At 36.8% G+C, this 18,567-nt stretch overlaps 1 protein-coding gene across 3 annotated transcripts in view; it reads right to left on the bottom strand.

The window, feature by feature from the left end:
- LOC131429626 (cytochrome P450 4C1-like) overlaps window positions 1-18,567 on the bottom strand; it is a 95,347-nt gene that overhangs the window by 44,685 nt on the left and 32,095 nt on the right. Inside the window, exon 1 of one of the 3 annotated variants that reach the window (XM_058593869.1) lies at window positions 6,090-6,450. The exons of the other annotated variants lie outside the window; for them this stretch is intronic. Coding sequence (XP_058449852.1) covers window positions 6,090-6,435 — 346 coding nt within the window. The 5' untranslated portion in view covers window positions 6,436-6,450. Of the gene's footprint in view, window positions 1-6,089; window positions 6,451-18,567 lie in introns of those variants that run through there. 3 annotated transcript variants of the gene reach the window in all.

Raw genomic sequence — 18,567 nt, 5'->3', positions numbered from 1 at the left:
TCTTCAAATCCTTATAACACGGAAATTGTTAATTAAACAAAAATGGTTGAAATTGGAAAAATATTTGGAAAAAATACACTCTACTAAAACAGTAAAACACTTTTCAAATAAATAAAAATTTACAAAGAACGTCTCCGTTGTACTATTCACAATATGTTTAGTTTAAACTGGTTAATAGAACCATGATTATTGTTTTTTTCTAAAAATACAGCTAAACAACTTACACGCATTTGAGAAAATAGTCTTTTATGAAAACTTTTCGTTTGTACTAGTTATCGGGTCATTTAGAAACGATATTCAAGAACTTAGCCTTTAATTGTGTAGCATCGCTTTTTTTAATCGTTGGTACAAAAATACCGCTGATTGTACGAAAATTGCATTATAGAAATCATATACTTAGATGTTTTAATAGTTTTTCATTGAATAACCGACAAAATTAAATTTAAAGAAAAAACCTGTGATGATCTCGCCACTTAATTTCAGCCTTTTAAACAGTCTAGTTAAAATTTATTTCATGTTTGATATTCATTCAGATGGACACTGGTATTTAAAAATATATTCGTTCACTCGACAACATTTCCTACGCCAAATTTGAAATTGATCATCATTCGGCAAATCGGACAAAAAACGCTATTTGTCGGTAACGTCACCAAAACGATAATATCTCCAGAGCCGGAAGTGACAGCCATATCATCTTTAAACTTGATCAAAAATCTAAAAGAAGCTTTCGGTTTTAATTTTTTTTTTTGTTTTTCCAAAAGAAGCTTTCAAATGAGCCCAATGCGTTCTTGTCTTTCTTGTATAGAAAGGCCATACAATCATTGCAAAAACCGACTTTACAACCAAGGCCCGAAGGTTCGAGTGTCATATACCATTCGACGCAATTCGTCGAGATCACAAAATATCTGTGTGTATGTATGTCTATGTGTATGTGACAAACAATGTCACTCAAATTGTTCAGAAATGGCTGAACTGATTTTTACAAACTCAGATTCAAATAAAAGAGGCTGCTATTAAATCATATCCACTGATTTACTAAAAGAACATTGTACACGGAAAGAAATCCGTTACTGCTGTTATGATTAAAAAATCATGAAACCAATCATTTTAACTTATCATGAAATCATGAGCAATAACTCTTCTCCCATCAAAATTAATCTTGGTTCGAAAATGCGTTACTTGAAGAATGCATTTCTTTCAAAGCTCGTAACTCTAATTTTCTACCGGGATATCACTTTGAACCCTCTGCCTCAAGTGATGTGATAGATTAATAGAATAATGGTAAAGCAAAACGCAGACATTGAAAAGCAAGACCTACTGAAAATGTTTACTTGATCCTGAAGCATGTTATTTAATAATCGTGCTGTTTTACCAACATAACATAAAAATAAAGATAATGAACCGAAAATTGACATCATAGGAGACTAAGCACGGCTACGCTTTTCATTTGACAGACATCAATGTTACATTTTGTTTGAATGTATTCTTACACATTTGATGTGACCGTTGTTGCTAGAATAATATTCCGAGAGCTAGCGTTTAATTCGATTGTGAATTTGAAACACCATCTAACGAAAATCAGAAAAATATTTTGTTCAACCACTTCGATTAATTTGTTTTATAGATATAACAACACAAGCTGTATTGATGCACCTAAATATTATGAATAAGACGATTTTTTGCAAGAATTCGACATAGAGTTTCTTTTGAAGAGGTTTGATTCACTCGTGTTTTTCATGCAGTTCGTTTAAGTGTTTAAATTCTGAAACACAAAATCAAAACTGAAGTAATGAACAAAGGTAAACACGTTATCTCGCTCTAAACTATCGACGGTGCACAGGAACGCCGGGACTCAACGTAGCGTTCGTACTGCAGAGGAATACGCGCAACAACTTTAGCTAGTGCTACCAACGGAAGAGCAGCTTGGCGCGGCGACTCTTGAAGACGGCTGGAGGAACATAAGGTTCGCCGTGAGTAGCAATGCCTCAACCGTAGAATGCAGCAAGAGCGAGGATGCTGCAACAACGCACGAGAGCGAACGAGTAACGATATAGACAGGCACGGAACAGACAGAACACGGTTTTCCGGAAGAAAAAGCGCCATCAGGAAGACCAAGATCGCGAAGCGATGGAACAGTTGTACCGCGCAAATGACACACGGAAGTTCTATGAAAAGGTGAACCGCTCACGTATAGGCTACACGCCACAGGCCGAAAGTGGTAACCTTCTCATGGACGAACGTGAGGTGATCGACAGGTGGAAGCAGTATTATGACGAGCATCTGAATGGCAAAGCACAAGATACAGAAAACGACACAGGAATCAAACTGGGTGCACGCTCAGCCGACGACAGATTCCCAGCACATGATCTGTCGGAGATAAGTGAGGAGATCGGCAACTGAGGAACAACAAAGTCGCGGGCAATGTCCAGGCGAGCTGTTCAAACATGGACGAGAGGCACTGGCTAGAGCGCTGCACTGGATGATTTCTAAGATTTGGGAGGAGGAGATTCTACCGCAAGAATGGATGAAGGTACTCTCTCAAATCCTTTGCCGTCGTCTATCACCAATAGCTAAGGAATTCGAAGCGGGATTTACTGGAGTCCGCGTCACTACGGATCACATATTCGCGATAAGACTATTCATTGACTTCAAAGCGGCATACGACATAATCGATCGAGAACAGCTATGGCAGATAATAGACGAATACGGTTTCCCGGACAAACTGACGAGATTGGTCAAAGCAATGATGGATAGAGTGATGTGCTACGTCCTAGTATCCGGGACGCTCTCGCCCCTTCGAATCTCGGAGAGGGCCACGCAAGGAGATGGACTCTCTTGTATCTTGTTCAATATTGCCTTGGAAGGTGTGATTCCAAGAGCGAGGATCGACACGAGTGGCACGATCTTCCGAAAGTCCGTACAACTTGTTGGATTCGCTGACGATATTGATATTGTGACAAGTTACCTTGAAAAGATGAAGGAAACCTACAGTGGACTGAAGGCTGAAGCTAGGCGTATCAGACTGACCATAAATGCGTCAAAAATAAAATACATGAGAGGAAGAGGCTCTAGAGATGAAACACTACGCCTCCCACCACGAATACTGATAGACGGTGACGATATCGAGGTGGTTGACGAGTTCGTGTATTTGGGCTCACTGGTGACCGCCGATAATGACATCAGCAGAGAAATTCAGAGACGTATTTTGGCAGGGAATCGTGCGTACTTTTGACTCAGAAAAACCCTTCGATCGAGAAAAGTACGTCACCGCACGAAATTGACGATCTACAAAACGCTCATTAGACCGGTTGTTCTCTATGGCCACGAGACCTAGACTATTTTGGAAGAGGACCAACGTGTCTTCAGTGTTTTCGAAAGAAAAGAGTGAAGATGGAAGACGAAGCGTGGAGACGGCGTATGAATCACGAATTGCAACAGCTGCTAGGAGAACCACCCATCGTACGGACAGCTAAAATCGGTCGTTTACGATGGGCTGGGTAAGTCATAAGGATGTCGGACGACAGCCCAGTGAAAATGGTTCTTGAATCCAATCCGACTGGTACAAGAAGAAGAGGAGCGCAACGAGCAAGCATTCGTGCCTTGAGTGACTGGCGACGAGCAGCCATGGGCCGAGTTATGTGGAGACGTATTCTTGATACAGCAAAGGACATCCCAAGACTATAGCTGTTAGGTATGGTAAGTTCATAAATTGCTTGTGGCATCACGAGTATGGGCCGAACACAAAAGTTCATTGACGCAGTTCTTTGTGCTCGTTGATTTTAAGGTCTGAGCTGCAGGTAATTTTTGGGTGACCCAGAGCATCTACAACAAACCTCTTCATTGTAAGTGTAATCACGAATATATACCGGGATCAATAAGTTCGTTATTGCAGTTTGTTATGATGGATCTTAAGGCCTAAACTCCAGGTAGATTTTGTATGACCTAGAATATTCACAATAAGCAAATGATTTGCATGTGGTATCACGAACATGAACCGTGTATAAGGATGGTGATAGTTCTCTTGGTTACGCTGGTAGATCTTAAGGCCTCTACTCCAAGTAGTTTTTTGATGAACAAGCACTACCTCATAACTCATCGCAATGATTTTATTAATTGATTGTGATAAATAAAATTAACTTACGTCATCGGTTACGTTGGTAGAACTTAAGACCTATATTCCAAGGAGGTTTTGGATAGACAAGAACTTCCACAGACGTTACCACAGTATGACAATTTGCTGAATGTAGTACTACGAGAACATACCACACTTAAAAGTGCAAATCAGTGACGAGATCATATACTGATTCCTTTTTTTCAGAGAATTCTTGGATGCCTTCGATCTTAGCTAGATTCTATAAAACCAAAAATTTCCGTAATGTACATTTCATAAAATTCAATTCACTGAAACGTGTTGGATTGTTTTGTTAACGTATAAATAAAAATTTCCTTCTTCGTGCAACAACATTTATTACGCGAATATCGCGTAAATTAAAACGTAAAAAACGCGTAGATTGAGTTTTTCATGTATCTCAAGAACAACTCAACTGGTTTTCAAGAACTTTTTTCATAAATTGAGCCAGACGCGTATACATGGGGCGGGTTTAAAGATTCAAACTCTCCCCCCGATACTCAAGAAATTGTTAGGGGAGGCAGGGGCTAGACGGGACTCGTAATTAAACCGGACAGCTGAAATATCTTATAAACCTGCTATTATTTCGATTCATAGATTGACTTTGTAAACGCGCTTGGAGATGACGCGGTTGAGATGGTTTGGGTAAAAACCTACACTCTTAGAAAAAATGAAATTTACGCTTGACGTAAATTCAAACATGCCATAATTTCTTCGGTGATGACACAATATTACATCTACTAACATGTAAAAATAAACTTCGCGTCTATATCGATGTAAGCTTAAGCTACATTAACTGTGAAGTTACTGATATGACTTATCTTTACATGTTTTGAATCGTGAATGTAAGTGAATCTCGACGCTCCATTTATGTGCATCTATAAAGATGTAAACTTTTCTTAGTGTGTAGTTTAATTGATGTTTTTTTTTCAATTTCTTAGAAGTTTCCGATTTAGTGCCGGCCTCTCCTATATTATGAAAACATTCCCCGAATATTAAGAATAAGAATAAGAATTTTAGATTGTAGCAAATGTATTTTTTTAATTATGAACACCTCTGAAATCGATTTTGTTACATGGCGTTATTTTTGAAAAAAGATTATTTTTGTATACTGAACTGTTAAAATACACCACTATCCATTTTTCCTCAGTAATATCGCACTTTTTTGTTTCAGTTAGAATGTTCAGCCTCTGCAACAAAAACAGACTTCGTGGTAGAGGCCTCCGACCTCTAAAAGTACTACTTAAAATATATCTTTAGTTAGCTTAAATAAAATGTGCATAAAAGCATTGAAAATCATTAAGTCTGCTCACTTTTTACCCTCGACTTTGCATATAATCATTTAAACAACACAGATGTCAATTCTTTTACCACCAAACCCTTGACAACGTCGACATTGAGTTAGGTTGTATGAATTATTAGATTTTTGAATTTGTACAATTTGTTTAGTTCAATGCTAAACACTTAAATCAGTATTGAAAAACCTTAGTCATATTGTACTTGTAAACTCAATTTCTTTGATTTGTTACCTATTTTCTCTGGGAATGTTAATTGGACTTGATACCATTGGAGCTTTCAAAAAGATATCCGAACATTTCTATTTGTTATTCACTTCCCATGTTTCACTATTTACTATACTTCCTATTTACACTTTGGAATGACAATGTATACAGTCCCAGGTTCAATCAGAAAAAATGAACGATCTATCATTGGATTATTGTTAAAGTTATAGTTGTGTTTCCGTGGAATCTTTTTTGAACAATTTAAGGGATCAATTTCAAATGTTACTTCCATTATTCTAGAAACTGATGCTAAACGCTAACGGCTAAATGGCACTACTGAACCAGGAAAACACAACATCAGCTTACAAATCATAACAATAATCTTTTATCCGCTACCAGAAAAAAACGGCTAATTACACCACCAACACACACAGCCGCACTATCAACTAAATACATACACGGTTGAGCGGACAGTCCCTCGTCCACACGGAAGAACTGGTACGTGTAGGGTTTGCCCATGCCAGCAGTTTCGGTGATCACTTTGTACATCAAATCGGCGTGGATGGGACAGATCACCGGAAACGGTCCGAAGCAGATCTTCACTATCCGCTCGTTGGCGCTGAAGATCCGGGTCAGGTTTTGAAATGTCTGGAAGGTGTTCTTCTGCGAAAATTCCAATCCATTGCCAAAGATTGGATGCAGTGGACCGACAGTCGGTATATTGTCAGCGAACCGGAACCGACTTCGCCAGTAAAGAACGGCCACGGCGATAATCCCGACGAATAAAGCGACTGTTTCCAACATTCCGACTGTGTTGAATGAATGGTTTGTGAGGATTTTGCCTATAAAATCGTACAAACGCACTGACCATCGGATCAAAACTGAACGTTGGAGTGCCCCTGCCTGGTTGGAAAAGTTAATTTCATTTACAACCGTCCGTGCGGGCAAGTGTTGCGCAAAAGTTTCTTCGTCGAGTTCCTCAGTGTTATGGTCGGCTGCACGAACCGCTAGTTCAAGCCGGGCGGTAGATACCCGCAAGCGGTGGTGGCCCCTAAAAGGATTCTGAAGTGCAACGATGGGATGGACAGCGGTACCGACATTCAACTTGTTTCCATCGTTTGTGAAAGGAACGTTGGTTTTAGACCCAGAAATTCGCAGCTCAAGTTTCCACAAACACTCCGGTTCTTGCGATTACCGTCTGCGGTCGGGTATTGGGTCGATGGATGGTGGGAGGTAGCACAGGTTTGATGCTAGTTTCGACATTGCTCTCATAGGGAAAAAGTGGCAATCGATTCAGATCTAAAAAAAACATGTTCTGATTTATGTGTTCTTGAAGACAAGTTTTTTTTCTGAAGGCATTTACAATTTCACAATCATCTCTAAAGGGAGGGGAAATTCGATTTCACCTAGAAATACTCAATCAAATGCGTGCAACGGGGTTTCGATTTTCAACTTTGCGTTTGTGTTAATTACACAAATGAAATCGAAGGAAATCAAATGATTTTTCTTATATGATAAAACGAAGGTTACACACGGTTTTCCCGTTGCAAACTACTATACTGTTTCTACATACGAAGAGTTTCTTCAAAACTCGATAATCCTTCGACATAAATGCAAAGCCAAAAAGGCTACTGTTCTATAGTTACAACGCCGACAGCTTTAAGCAACGATCCTACTGTCTCGTTTTCAGCAGCCGGTAGTTTTCACAACAAAGTTTCCTTATGATTTCGTGATATTTTGGCCAAGTACCAAGTACAAGGCTTTACTAAACAAAGCCGTCACGAAATTGTTTGATCGGAAACAGCAGAATGTTGCATTCACTTGCATAGATGCACTGAAAAAAAAAAATACCGGTGTACGAAGGCGTGTGAAAACAGTCTGAGAATTTCAAACGCTTCTAGTGCTTTCACCATTCGGCGGTGGCCTCAGCCAAATTACAGTATTCATGGGGCAGAACACTTTTGTTTGCTCAAAACTGGAGATAAACGATTTCGAAGTAGCTATCGACAATAGACGTATGTCGATAAGACCAAGGGGGCAATAGCAGTCGCTAACACATGGAAATATTGTTGTAATCAAAAACCACAACGAAATATGCTGTTCAAAATTATGTTTTGCTTCAATGACTGAATCATGATGGACAGGGCTAGAGATGCAACGATGTAAAATTACAATAATCAACACTCAGAAGCATGATATTACAATCTAAAACTTCAGTCATTTTTTACGCTCATGAACTAATTATACTCTTATTGCTTATTACTGTTACATTGACGAGTTTATTCAGTAGCAAGTGAAAAATAAAACTCTCATCTGATTCGAGTGAAAAGTACTCGGATATCAGCCTCATATATTGCGAATTACATTGGGGCAACATTGACATATTCGTGATGCATTACAAATAAGTCGTTTAAGAGTACCACGAGTAGCGCTTTATAGCGTACAAAATTCCAAATTGCCGAAATTTATTGTGAGGAGACAATCTAACAGATCGGCTGAAAAGTTCGTATCGATACCATTCTCAGTTCGTATCGTATCAGTTCGTATCCATACCATTTTCAGTTAGTACCAATCTTCAAAAGATACGTGTATAAATTTGACAGCTGTCTGATTATTAGTTTGTGAGATATTGCATTTTGAGTGAAGCTACTTTTGTTATTGTGAAAAATATGGAAAAAAAGGAAATTTCGTGTGTTGATGAAACACTACTTTTTGATGAAAAAAAGTGCCGCCGATACCAAAAAATGGCTTGATGAGTGTTATCCAGACTCTGCACCGGGCGAAGCAACAATTCGTAAGTGGTTTGGTAAATTTCGTACTGGTCATATGAGCACCGAAGACGATGAACGCAGTGGACGTCCAAAAGAGGCTGTTACCGATGAAAACGTGAAAAAATCCACAAAATGATTTTCAATGACCGTAAAGTGAAGTTGATCGAGATAGCTGACACCCTAAAGATATCTAAGGAACGTGTTGGACATATTATTCACGAATATTTGGATATGAGAAAGCTTTGTGCAAAATGGGTGCCGCGTGAGTTCACAATCGATCAAAAACAACAACGAATTGATGATTCTGAGCAGTGTTTGGAGCTGTTATATCGAAATAAAACCGATTTTTTTCGTCGATATATAACAATGGACGAAACATGGCTTCATCACTTCACTCCGGAGTCCAATCGACAGTCAGCTGAGTGGACTGCACGCGATGAACCGAACCCAAAGCGTGGAAAGACTCAACAATCGGCCGTTGAGGTTATGACGTCTGTATTTTGGGATTCGCATGGTATAATTTTCATCGACTACCTTGAAAAGGGAAAAACCATCAACAGTGACTATTATATAGCGTTATTAGAGCGTTTGAAGGACGAAATTTCAAAAAAACGGCCTCATTTGAAGAAGAAAAATGTTTTGTTTCATCAAGACAATGCACCGTGTCACAAGTCGATGAAAACCATGCTGAAATTGAACGAATTGGGCTTCGAATTGACTTTTTCCTGTTCTCAGACCTCAAGAGAATGCTCGCTGGTGAAAAAAATTAGAAGCAATGAAGAGGTAATCGCTGAAACTGAGGCCTATTTTGAGGCAAAGGACAAATCGTACTACAAAAATGGTATCGAAAAGTTGGAAGATCGCTATAATCGCTGTATCGCCTCTGATGGCAATTATGTTGAATAATAAAAACGAATTTTGGCAAAAAAATGTGTGTTTCTATTAAACGATACGAACTTTTCAGCCGAACTGTTAAGTTTATAAGCAATCGATCACAAATTTATGAACACAAGACGCTGAGCAGAACTGAAAATTAACACTAGCATAGGATAAAGTACTGGTGAAGTTAAAAATGAACTGAAAAAATCATTGGGAACATTATAAACGGCATAATCGTATTGCAAACTTAACGCAATGTCGTCGTTGCCAAGGCTTCGGCCATGTAACCAAAAATTGTCATATGGATATACGGTGTTTGAATTGTGGTAAATCACATTCGAAAGACGTTTGTCCAATGAATGAAACCACTGGTAAATTTTCATGTTCAAATTGCGATGGAAATCGTAAATCCAATAATTTGAAATGCTCTTTCAGAGAAAAAAAAATTAAACGCTCGTTCGCTTAGACAACAAGTCAAATCAACGAAAATCAATTACAGAACATACCTGAAAATCAAAAAACCGTTACAAATGCCAGGCCTAATTCTTCTAAGGCACTTATTTCTTCGAATTTAAAACAAAAAACAGGTATGCCTTCCAATTCGTCTTCTAACGAAAACAATTTATTGACAGGTAGATCGACCTCATCACCTTCTTCTTCTAATGTCAGTTACGCTAGTATAACAGGTAGAAATCTATCACTTAATTCTTCTAATTTAAATAATCAAAACGCAGGAACGCCTTGCAGTTCATCTTCTAACGAATACAATTTATTAATAGGTAGATCGGGCATATCATCTTCTTCTAATGGCAGTCTACCTACAAATATTCCTTCAATGCCATTCGCTTCTTTAAATGAAGTTGATTTAGGCGATATAACTGAAAAAAAAATGATCTACCTACAAGATTAACTTTTTCAAATGAACATCCGAATGCATTCGACTTCATCACTTTTTGAAGCATTTCAAATCGGATGGCAATTTGCAAATAATATTATAATGAATTGTAAATTTAACAGTGATGCTAAATAATTATTTGAATATTTTAAATTGGAATGCTCGATCTTTAAAATCGAGCGAAGATGAATTTTATAATTTTCTCAGAGTTAAAAAAATTCATATTGCCATTGTGACAGAAACTTTTCTTAAACCAAATGTCGAATTAAAAAGTAATCCACATTATGTGTTTCATCGACTTGACAGGTTTACTGGAATGGGTGGTCGAGTTACCATTTTTGTCCAACGGCAAATTAAACATCGAATTTTACCTTCTTTCAATACTAAAGTTATTGAAAGCTTAGGAATCGAAGTTGAAACCATTCATGGAATTTATTTCATCGCTGGAGCATATTTGCCATTCCAATGAACCGACGAACAATCAAATTTCTTTAAAGGCGATTTGCAAAAACTCACAAGATATCGACCGAAATTTTTCGTAATAGGGGACTTAAATGCTAAGCATGTTCAATGCAATTGTAGGCAAAATAACAGTTATGGTAAAATACTTCACAGTCAACTCTCAGCTGGTTACTTAACAGTTCTTCATCCCAGTAATCCGACTTGTTTCTCTTCCGTGAAAAACCCGTCTACAATTGATCTGGTTCTAACAGATCAAAGTCACATTTGAAGTGAACCGATTACACATGCTGACTTTGACTCAGATCATCTTCCTGTAACATTCAGACTTTCCAGCGAAGCTTGAACTAATCCAATTAGTTCTATATTCAACTATCATAGAGCTAATTGGTTGAATTACAGATCTCACATTGAAAATCATGTGGATCATGAAACTATTTTAGAATTATATTATCGAAGCTAGAAATCTTTCATTTCCCAAAGCTCGAACTAAATTAAATTTTCCTATTATCGATGACAATCTTCAACTGCTCATTCGGTTGAAGAATGTTCGTCGACGACAATATCAACGTTCTCGTGATCCTGCTATGAAAAACATAGTTAAGGATTTATAAAAAGAAATTAAACTCTTTTGCGAAATGAAATTTCGCTAAAGAAGTTGAACAAATTAAACCATATTCTAAACCTTTCTGGAAACTTTCTAAGGTTCTTAAGAAACCTCAGAAACCAATTCCTGCTCTCAAGGAAGGAAATCAAATACTTCTTACAAATGGTGAAAAAGCTCAAAAACTTGCTCAGCAGTTCGAGAGTGTACACAATTTTAATTTGAACGTTGTGAGTCCTATTGAAAATGAAGTCTCACTGAAATATGATCATATTTCAAGTGTTATTACAAGATGACATTATTGAGACGAATTTTGAAGAAATTAAATCAATTATTAGGAAACTTAAAAACATGAAGGCTCCTGGTAATGATGGAATTTTTAATATTCTTATTAAAAATCTTCCCGATGTTGCCTTGAGACTCCTGGTTAAAATTTTCAACAAGTGTTTTTCATTAGCTTACTTCCAAAAAAGATGGAAAACCGCTAAAGTAATTCTTATCCTCAAACCTGATAAAAACCCAGCAGAAACATCAAGTTAGCTTACTTTCTTCTATCAGTAAACTTTCTGAAATAATTATCTTGTTGAGAATGATGTCTCATATAAATGACAATTCAATTTTTTTACCAGAGCAGTTTGGATTTCGTCATGAACATTCAACTACTCATCAACTTGTCAGAGTAACGAACATGATAAAAGCAAATAAATCTTCTGGGTTATCCACTGGAGTTGCTCTTCTAGACATAGAAAAAGCATTCGACAGTGTTTTGCACAAAGGTTTAATAGCAAAAATGTCTGATATCCAGTTTCCTACTTATTTGATCAAAATGATTCAAAATTATTTACCTGATCGTACTCTTCAGGTTAGCTATCAGAATTGTAAATCTGAATTGCTACCCGTACGATCCGGTGTTCCGCAGGGTTCGAGCGTAGCTCCAATGGTGTATAATATTTTCACTTCTGATCTTCCAAATCTACCCGTTGGTTGTCAGAAATCGCTATTTTGGAACGACACAAGTCTGTTAGCCACAGGTAGAAATCTAAGAGTGATCTGCAGTCGCCTACAAAGAAGCTTAAATATTTTCAGTGAATATCTGTCAAAATGGAAAATGAAACCAAATGCAGCAAAAACGCAATTAATCATGTTTCCTCATAAGCCAAGAGCTTTTTTTCTTAAACCAAACAATAATCACATTCTCAAATTGAATGGCTTGGAATTGACATGGTCTGATAAAGCCAAATACTTAGGTTTAACGTATGACTTTCAACTTTCAAGGATCACATTGAAGAAATCCAGGCAAAGTGTAATAATTATATCAAATGCTTATATCCTCTTATAAACAGAAATTCTAAGCTCTGTCTAAAAAACAAATTGTTAATTTATAAACAAATTTTCAGACCAGCCATGCTTTATGCAGTACCAATTTGGTCAAGTTGTTGTTCCACCAGGAAGAAAACGCTTCAAAGGATTCAGAATAAAATTCTGAAAATGATTTTGAAGCGTCCTCCCTGGTGTAGTACAAATGAGTTACACGGACGGTTCATTGTAAAATAACAATTGAAATTAATATTAATAAAATAAACAATACATGTCACGATTTATGTACTTAGCATTATGTTTCCTATGTCAAAACTTTAATATGAAGTACAAGTTTCACTCTATCATGTTCCTCAGATTTCAGATGTCGATATTCATCCTAATACTCCAGTAGGTTACTAGCGCCAGTTTTCAATTTGTGTATCCTTCACTAACTTATTGAAAAACTGATTGATAACATCACTCTCGTAAACAATTCTGATTAGTTAGTTACCTTGTAGATATAATAAAAATTTATTCATTTTATGATTATCGAAACCCTAAAACACCCTCTCGAAGAAACCATTTTAATAAGTCAACATGATCGTGAGCTGTAGAAATTTCCAACCCTGAATTGCACACTAGGGTTACTAATGAGATAGATTTTAATTACTGTTTACACTATTCGATCTGTTTTTAACTCCAACGCCCACTAGCTATATAATTTCATCTCGATCCGACTTCCGGTTTCGGAGATGTAGTACGATATGCATATAAAATTGAGAAAATATGCACTCACTTTTCTCGGAGATGGCTGAACCGATTTTCACAAACTAAGATGCAAATAAAAGGTCTAATGGTGCCATAGCCTGCTATTGAATTTCATCTGGATCCGACTTCTGGTATCAGAGTAACATGGAAACATGAAAAATTTATATAAAAGGTTTTCAATTTTCTATGAAACTGATCATTATTCGGATCCGACTCCCGGTTCCGGAACTAAATCGTAATAAGTGGATAAATAACCAATTTCATTAGTATTTTTTCACGAATGATGGCGAAAAACAGGTACAAATCCCATTAAACTGTCTGATAAATTCTTCTAGTTTGCAGAGATTGTTAGTTTGTTCGCACAACAACTTAATTCGGCACTACTGGTCCCCTCTTTTCCTGATCCGGAAGCACCGGATTTCTCTGCGATTCTTGAACCGATTTTCACAAATCTTGATTTGTTTTAAAGCTCATATTATATTTAAAGCTACTGTGAAATTTCATGATGAGTGTCAAAGTTTTCAAATCGCCACATAGAATGACAATATGTACAACACCGATACGTGGTGGTACGGCGGAAGAAGAAAACAGAAAACGAACGATGCGTACTTTGTTCTATTACGCTATAAAGAAAACGAAATGGTTACGGATGTTTGCTACTACTGTATGATTTTGGTCAAAGATGGTGCTTCGGTTGATAAAAACAAGTGTTCTGTAACATTTTAACAGAATTTGCTGAAATTCAGTAGTTCATTGACAGATGACTGTAAAGTGGAGTATATTTTACAGATCGTTCAGAGAAAATAATATTTTACATACTGTAACCGTAAACATTTTTATTGAACACCAAAAAAGGGATTTGGCGTGTATATTGGAGCCATGCCGAATATATTTATGAGTGTAGTGAAATGTGTTCAGTTTAAATCTGTTTTGCTGTTGCTGTTTTTAAATTAAAATTGAAGGCCTCGTAGTCTCATAGGTTGCTATTGAATTTCATCTGGATCCGACTTCCGATTCAGGAGTTATGGGGTGAAATGGTCTTACAAACCAGTTGTCGTATGTTCGAGCCCCGACCTGGAAGGATTCGTAATGTCAGTAGAATCGTAGCAGGTAGGTTCTGTGTAGGAAGTACACTGAGGTCTCTTTTGTCGTGAATACGACTTACTTTACCCATGCACTGGTTCTGTATACTCTGAATCGGCTGCGAAGTATGTTGAAACAGAAGGTCAAATCCACTACATGAATGTAACACCAAGGCTTTTTTTGCACAATTCATACAATCATTCTACTAACTGATATTCGGAAAAGTGATGGGAGTGTGCCAGTTTTTTCGTATTTACGACATTGGGTTATGTCTCTGACATTACCCACCCGCCTATTTACGCGGGGGATACGGACCGCGTAAAAAACGCGTAACTTTTAAATTAGCGTAACATAAAACCGCGTAACTTCCGTACGAGTGATAAGTTTTTAATCGTGAACATCTCCTGTTGTATCTAATAAATCAACATAATTCTTGCCACATGCCATCGGAAATATGATCACAATTTTATAATAAAATTTTCAGTTGTGTGACACAATCTCAAAGAGTTCAAAATTAAACTTTTCTGAAATGTTTGGTATAAACGAGTATCAAAGAGGATAATTCATAAGGCGCGTTTGCCTTTCTCGTATTTTGAAAGCTCATAGCTCAGTGATCTGTGGAAGGATTTGTATAATCTGACTACCAATAGAATCTAAAATTTTCAACTTGAACGTGTATTGCAACAACATTGAAGTTTTTCAATAGTACACTATTGAAAAACCTGTTTGGTTTAACCCATGACAGCACCAGCCAATCAGAACGCGAGATGTCTGCATCTATACAAGAGCATCCATATAAAAGTTGAGTGGTTCATTTTTCCTACCATTTGCTGAGCAACTGTTCCCGAAACAAGACACACGAGAGCGACATCGAGGACCTGTCGTCTCACTGTTTCCCGTTCTGCGAACAAGAAAAGGAATTTTGTCAAAGGGGCTGTCCGTACACCGCTGCCAGTAGCAGGTATAAAATGTAATGTGATGTAAGAAATAGCGTCATTTAAGTTAAAGCAGCTACTCTGAACGCACGAGACACCGTCAGCACGATGACATCGAAAACCAGTAGAAAGGCAGCCAAAAAGTCCAGCAAGGCCCATTTAAAGCACTTTCTAGTGCTAAAGATCATCCTAAAGAACTAGTTGAATTTTGTCGCTTTCCTACCATTTTCTGAGCAACTGTTGCCGAAACAAGACACACATGAGAACCATCTCAGATCTCAATATTTCCTACCAAAAGATTTATCAAGATGGAACTTAAAATAATTCGCACCGTCACTAACACATTCAATTACGAACGGCAATACGAAAGTGGAAGTGATGATGTTGAATACATCTTTATACTAGTATGGGGTCGTGTGAAAATATGCCATGCGAAACAGGGTTGCCATACATACTAATTCTTTTTTTTAATGTAATAATAATAATAATAATAATAATAATAATAATTATTATTATTATTATTATTATTATTATTATTATTATTATTATTATTATTATTATTATTATTATTATTATTATTATTATTATTATTATTATTATTATCATTATTATTATTAAAATTACTCTTGCATACCGAAGAACGTCGATACATTTCAGACCAGACCATTGCAATTGTCTCGTACTGAAATTTCGAGAAGAATCAGATATCTTCGAACTTCATTCAATAAAAATAAACTACAAATTTGTCGTACCTAACCTCCTATATTAGCAAATTAAAAAGGAATTGTTTCAAGTTTGGAATATATAGTTGTAGAATAGTAGCTGTTTAATGTTACTAATCTGTACTTTAATGTAGGTGCATCTCTTCAAACTCTATTAGTGAAAAAGGGGAAAGCTTGCACAATTGTCCCGTATTGGCGGTTCAATGCATAGGGCATCGGTCTTACAAACCAGTTGTCGTATGTTCGAGCCCCGACCTGGAAGAATTCCTAGTGTCAGTAGAATCGTAGCACCAGCCATGTACTGGTTCTGTACACTCTGAATCGGCTGCGAAGTCTGTTGAAACAGAAGGTCAAATTCCACTACATGAATGTAACACCAAGGCTTTTTTTGCACAATTCATAAAATCATTCAACTAACTGATATTCGGAAAAGTGATGGTAGTGCGCCAGTTTTTTCGTATTTACGACATTGGGTTATGTCTCTGACATTACCCACCCGCCTTTTTACGCGGGGGATACGGACCGCGTAAAAAACGCGTAACTTTTAAACTAGCGTAAAATAAAACCACGTAACTTCGGAAATCCGCGTAAAAAAACCTCAAAACTGAAGAAAAAAATTTTTTGATGCCAAATATCTTACAAAAATAAAACCGCGTATCTTCGGAAATCCGCGTAAAAAAAACTCAAAACTAAAAACTTCCAGATTTGGTGTAAGCTAAATAACATTTTTTGTTAGTGAAAATCGACTTTGGGACATAGACAAATTTTGAGACTTCCAAAATCGAAAATAAATTTTTGACGCCGAAAAAAAACCGTATAACTTCGGAAATCCGCTTAAAAAACCGCGTAACTTCGGTAATCCGCGTAAAAAAGTTGCGTAAGTTCGGAAATCCGCGTAAAAAAACCTCAAAACTGAAGAAAGATAATTTTTTGATGCCAAATATCTTAGAAATGCATGAAACGTCCAGATCTGGTGTAATCTCAAAACAATTTTTTTGTGAAAATCGACTTTGGGACATGGACAAATTTTGAGACTTCCAAAATCAAAATTTTTTTTTTGATGCCGAAAAAACAACCGCGTAACTTTGGGAATCCGCTTAAAAAAAACGCGTAACTCGGGAAATCCGTGTAAAACAAAAACCGCGTAACTTCGGGAATCCGCATAACTTGGGAAATCCGTGTAAAAAACGTGATTAATCCACCTAGCAGTGAGATGATACCTTTTTTTATCAATACGCATGTGTTTTTGCATGGATATTCTTAGGTGTTTTAGTTCTCATGACATTATTTTAATTATCGTCGTTTTAAACGGCAAATTGAGATTTTAATCACTCATTACCCTGTAATGCCGAAACTGCAAAACATATCGAATTTCAATCTTACCGTGTGACAATCGATTGAACATTCCATGAGATGTCGAAGTAAGTTCCACTTTAGAGTTTTTCGTCATTATTTATGGTACTTCCAGAGCCGGTATTCAGGAATTAGCATAGCCCAAAATGATTCGAATGGCCATAAATTATTACGCCAAACAATTTACATGAAATTTATAAACTCATCATCTGTAATTCCAGAATCGGATAGAATTCACCAATTTTGTGTGGGACCTTAAGTCCTGTAATATTTGTTTTTGAAGTTCGATTTGGTCTTTTTTGAGAAAATGATTGAGCTTTGAGAATCAATTCGATACTGGAACCGGAATTCTAAAATCGGTGTAGCCGAAATCAGTTAAATTCACCTGAGCAGTGTGTAGACATCTTTGAGAAATTGTAGTGCGAATTCAAATTTGGGGGTACATTCCGAATCCAAAAACGAATACCGCTCAAACTGAAATAAATTTATTTGGTAATCGACTATCCAAATCTGCAAACCCGATAAACCTGATTAATTTATGTGAAATGGACATTTTTATACTAATCACCCTGCATTTTCTAAACCAGAAGTCGGATCTGACTAAAAAGTAAGAGGTTTTATAGGATTTTAAGACCTCTCATTTGAATCATAGATGATTCTTAGATTTCATTTGAATCTTAGATCGGTTCAGCCATCTACGAGAAAAATTAATTGCATTATTTTAATTTCGTTTCACATATCATCCTGTGGTTCCGCAATCAGAAGTCGGATCCAAACGTAATTCAGGAACCTTGTTTGGGAGTATACGACTTTTCATATGAATCTGAGTTTGTAGAAAACGATCTCGACGAACTGAGTCGTATGGTATATGGAAGTCATGTTCTTCCAGCATTTATTGCTGTAAATAGTTTAAATCAATATAATTATGGAATTACTTCCAACTCGATAATGCTGGTATCATCTGGTTTACATATGCCATATTCGAAAGATTATGTTGCCAAAAATGAACCGTGCTAAAATTGGTCCGAGGCAAATTGTCATAAAAAAGGATGCTGTACACAGTCTTTTTGGTACTTAGAAACAATTATATGTAACAGTATAAAAAATCGTGTTTCATGTTGCTCCCAAGCATTGCTTTTTCATACAGCGCTCAAAATTCCTTCTACTG

Source organism: Malaya genurostris, chromosome 2 (assembly GCF_030247185.1).
Source record: "Malaya genurostris strain Urasoe2022 chromosome 2, Malgen_1.1, whole genome shotgun sequence".
NCBI classification, from domain to species: domain Eukaryota; kingdom Metazoa; phylum Arthropoda; class Insecta; order Diptera; family Culicidae; genus Malaya; species Malaya genurostris.
Note: the sequence above shows the minus strand (reverse complement) of the source record. Positions and strands in the feature narration are given on the sequence as shown.